Raw genomic sequence first — 3,301 nt, 5'->3', positions numbered from 1 at the left:
ATTTTCCCCTTTGGTGCTGGGAGGAATTCTCAGGTAGCTGGCTAATTACTGCTCTCTGTGTGTGCTCTCGGAAAGACCATCTTATTTCTAAGGTTCGAAATGAGAGACAAAACTCTAGAAGCTGATATGTTATCATCTAGTGACAGGGAATTTAGCTACCCCATTAAGAGTCTCCATCTGACAACATTAAGGTATGTCTTGGGTAGACTTTGCCACAGAGAAGGTAAAAGCAATTTTTCTTTCATAGAAGAATAGAAATATAATCAAGTCAGTATTCAACTAAGCTGAGAAAATGGAGGCCTGAGCTAGGTGCACTGGTGTGTTTCCACAATCCCAACATGGAGACGAGAAAATCATAAATTTGAAGCCAATCTGGACTCTACAGGAAACTTGGGGCAGCATGGGCTGCATAACAAGACCTTGTCTCCACGACAGCTAAGATTATGGGTGCTGGAGTGAGCAGCGGAACTTCCAAATCAGCACCTCACACCCATAATGACCTCACGCCACTGGAACCAGGGCTCAAGCATAAATTGATTTCAAATGTACATAGATTATATTTGTTTCTTGAAATTCCCTCCATCTTTGTTCAGAGACAGCTTACCTTGCATTGTCCAGCAGCTCAGCCAGTGCTCCAAAGAGGAAACTGTGAGTTGTGCTGATGGGGAAAGAAAAGGAGAAGAGAAAGGTGAGGCAGGTGTGTAAGCAGAGTAAGGTTTAAGATACAGGCAAATGTTCTTCCAGCACTTGGAGGGCTAAAGGGTGATCTGTGGGTGAGCTCAGGCTCCCTTCAGGGTAAGGAGCTTGCTTTGCATTTCCCTACGTGGACATTTCACACATCAACATTAGCACACCATCAGGGGAAACCTAGCTTGCAAGTTTCTCTTTATGTGTAGATTTGGTTCCCCACACCCACACTGGCTGCTATAAGTGCCAGTAATTCTAGTTCCAAGGGGTCTGACACCCTTTTCTGACCTCCCTGGACAAACAAAAGACACAAGTTCAAATTATATATATTGGTTTTCTGAGACCGGGTTTTTCTGTGTAGCCCTGGTTGTGCCTTGAACTCAGAGATGCACCTGATTCTGCCTCCTGAATGCTGAGGTTAAAGGCGTGTGCCACCACCACCTGGCTATTTATAGTATCTTGGGAGTTAAAATTTAGTATATAAGCAACCTGAGGGAACCACAGTAATTCCAGGCAAACATTATAATACTACACTATGCCACTGGCTCTTCAAAGTGTAAAATTTCTGACCCAAACTGCCATGAGAATTTCCGTGCTAGTTCATTCAAGAGAATTTTATAAGTGTTTGACATGTTCCCCCACAGAACCTTTTTGGAATTCAAGTCATGATTAAATTCATGATGGAGGTCATGGGGTACAAAGAACACACAGGAAGCACATGAAGACAAAGCCAGCCTTCCAGACCTTGGGCAGGGCTACCTTCACAGTAGTGAGAACAAAGAGTACCTGCAAGGGAGAGGCAGATGGTCACCAAAGACACTCCTCACCAGTGACACCTCATCTAACCCCAGAAGATGAGAACTCACCAAAGACACTCCTCACCGGTGACGCCTCATCTGACCCTGGAAGATGAGAACTCTATGCTTTAAAGGGCTAGAGTGGAAACTCTCCAGATGGGCAAAGATCTCAAAGCAGAAAAGAGTGACAGCGACCACACTAGACATTTGATGGATACAGAGACCAGGCTAAAGTGAAGATATGTCTGGGTCATAGGGAATTCCTGCTGCAGCAAAGAAGGGTTTGTACAAGCCTGCATGCAAGTGGCTAACACCAACCAAAGTATGTTCTCATGAACGGCCTTTCTCTCCGGTTCATTTTTCAAAAGCCCAGCCTGGAAGCTTAGAAAATACAAGCTTAGGAGGAGCTGGGGTTGGAAGCACAACACCAGTTAGGAGGTTATGTGGGGGTGGTGCAGATGAGAGATGATGCGTCTTGGGCCGAAGGCAATGCAGCAAGGATGAAAAGAAGAGTTGCTTGCCTTTGAGAAAGCATGTGTAGGGCTGGCTCTAGGGTGTGTAGACTGGATATTGAGTGTAAAAAAAAACAGAACTTGAGAGGCTGTGTCAGGAGGATTTCAAGTTTGAGACCACTCTGAGTTCCACAGCAAAATCCTATTTCAAAAAGCAAGCAAAAATATTTTACTCCCGTTTTTATGGATGGAGATCTACCAGGGAGTTGAGAAGATGCCATCAGTCTGTTGCAGAATTTGGGTGGCATTGTGCTGTCATTATCTTTGTCATTCTGCCAACAAGCTGAAAACTGAGCTGCGGTCGTTGGTATCTCTGGGTAGGGTGTGGGAAAGTCGAGCTGGGACTTACAACAGCAACCACAAACTGTACACAAAGAAGGTGGGGTGCTCCTCCACCATAAAACTCAGTCTCTGTAGCTCTGGCTCACACTTCTTGAACTTACTCCAAACTGTTTCATTCGTCCTTAAGCTACTGGACCCATTCTCCACGGCAGATAAATATCTGCTTGATATCACCTACTCTCTGCTACCTTAGAAGCAGGCAGACTGTCCTACACAACACAGCTGCCCTTCCCGGCTTTCTCAATACCTCCATCCCATTCAGACATGTTCCATCCATCATATCAGTCAATACTTTCAGGAAATACAAATGACTAAGTAATTTCTAAACACCAAACACCCCATATGAATTGCATAACACTCTCCGCGGCCCTGTGCCGAACTTGAAGTGACAAATGACGCAAAAAAACAAAAAACAAAAAACAAAAAACAAAAAACAAAATAAAACAAAACAAAAATGCAGTCTCTTGCCCCTGTAGTCTGACTGCGGTAGCCTTCCCACACCCATGGTTTGGCTCTCTCTGGGTTTTTATTACCCGTAGTTTCACTCCAGAAAATATTAATTGGAAAGTCCCAGGAGTGCGCTAACCGTAACTTAAGTAGGGAACCAATCTAAGTCGCATCATGACCTTGCTTTGCTCCATTTCATCGTGGTGTGTGGTTGTAACTAGTCTATATTATTGCTTCCTACCTCCTTCATCAACTGTATGACAAACACATATGCATTGGAGGAGCTAAAGATATAGCAACATATGCAGGCTTTTATCTTCATCTGTAGTTCCATAGCACCCCGATGTCTAAACATGCACTTGGGGAAGCTGTCAATAGCCATAGTTAAGAATTGGGAGCTCACCAAGGCCAGCTGGACTGTGAAGGGAAAAGCATGGGATATAACTGGTCTCTCTGAACATGGCGAACAATGAGGACTGATGAGAAGCTAAGGACAATGGCACGGGGTTTTGATCC

At 44.5% G+C, this 3,301-nt stretch overlaps 1 protein-coding gene across 1 annotated transcript in view; it reads right to left on the bottom strand.

Moving 5' to 3' along the window:
- Window positions 1-3,301, bottom strand: part of Morc1 (MORC family CW-type zinc finger 1) — a 185,884-nt gene that overhangs the window by 156,599 nt on the left and 25,984 nt on the right. The window contains exon 2 of the mRNA XM_026787615.1: window positions 605-658. Coding sequence (XP_026643416.1) covers window positions 605-658 — 54 coding nt within the window. The remainder of the gene's footprint in view (window positions 1-604; window positions 659-3,301) is intronic.

The sequence above is a fragment of the Microtus ochrogaster genome, chromosome 2 (assembly GCF_000317375.1).
Source record: "Microtus ochrogaster isolate Prairie Vole_2 chromosome 2, MicOch1.0, whole genome shotgun sequence".
In the NCBI taxonomy this organism is placed as follows: domain Eukaryota; kingdom Metazoa; phylum Chordata; class Mammalia; order Rodentia; family Cricetidae; genus Microtus; species Microtus ochrogaster.
The sequence above is the reverse complement of the archived record's forward strand: the minus strand, read 5'-3'. Positions and strand labels throughout refer to the sequence as shown.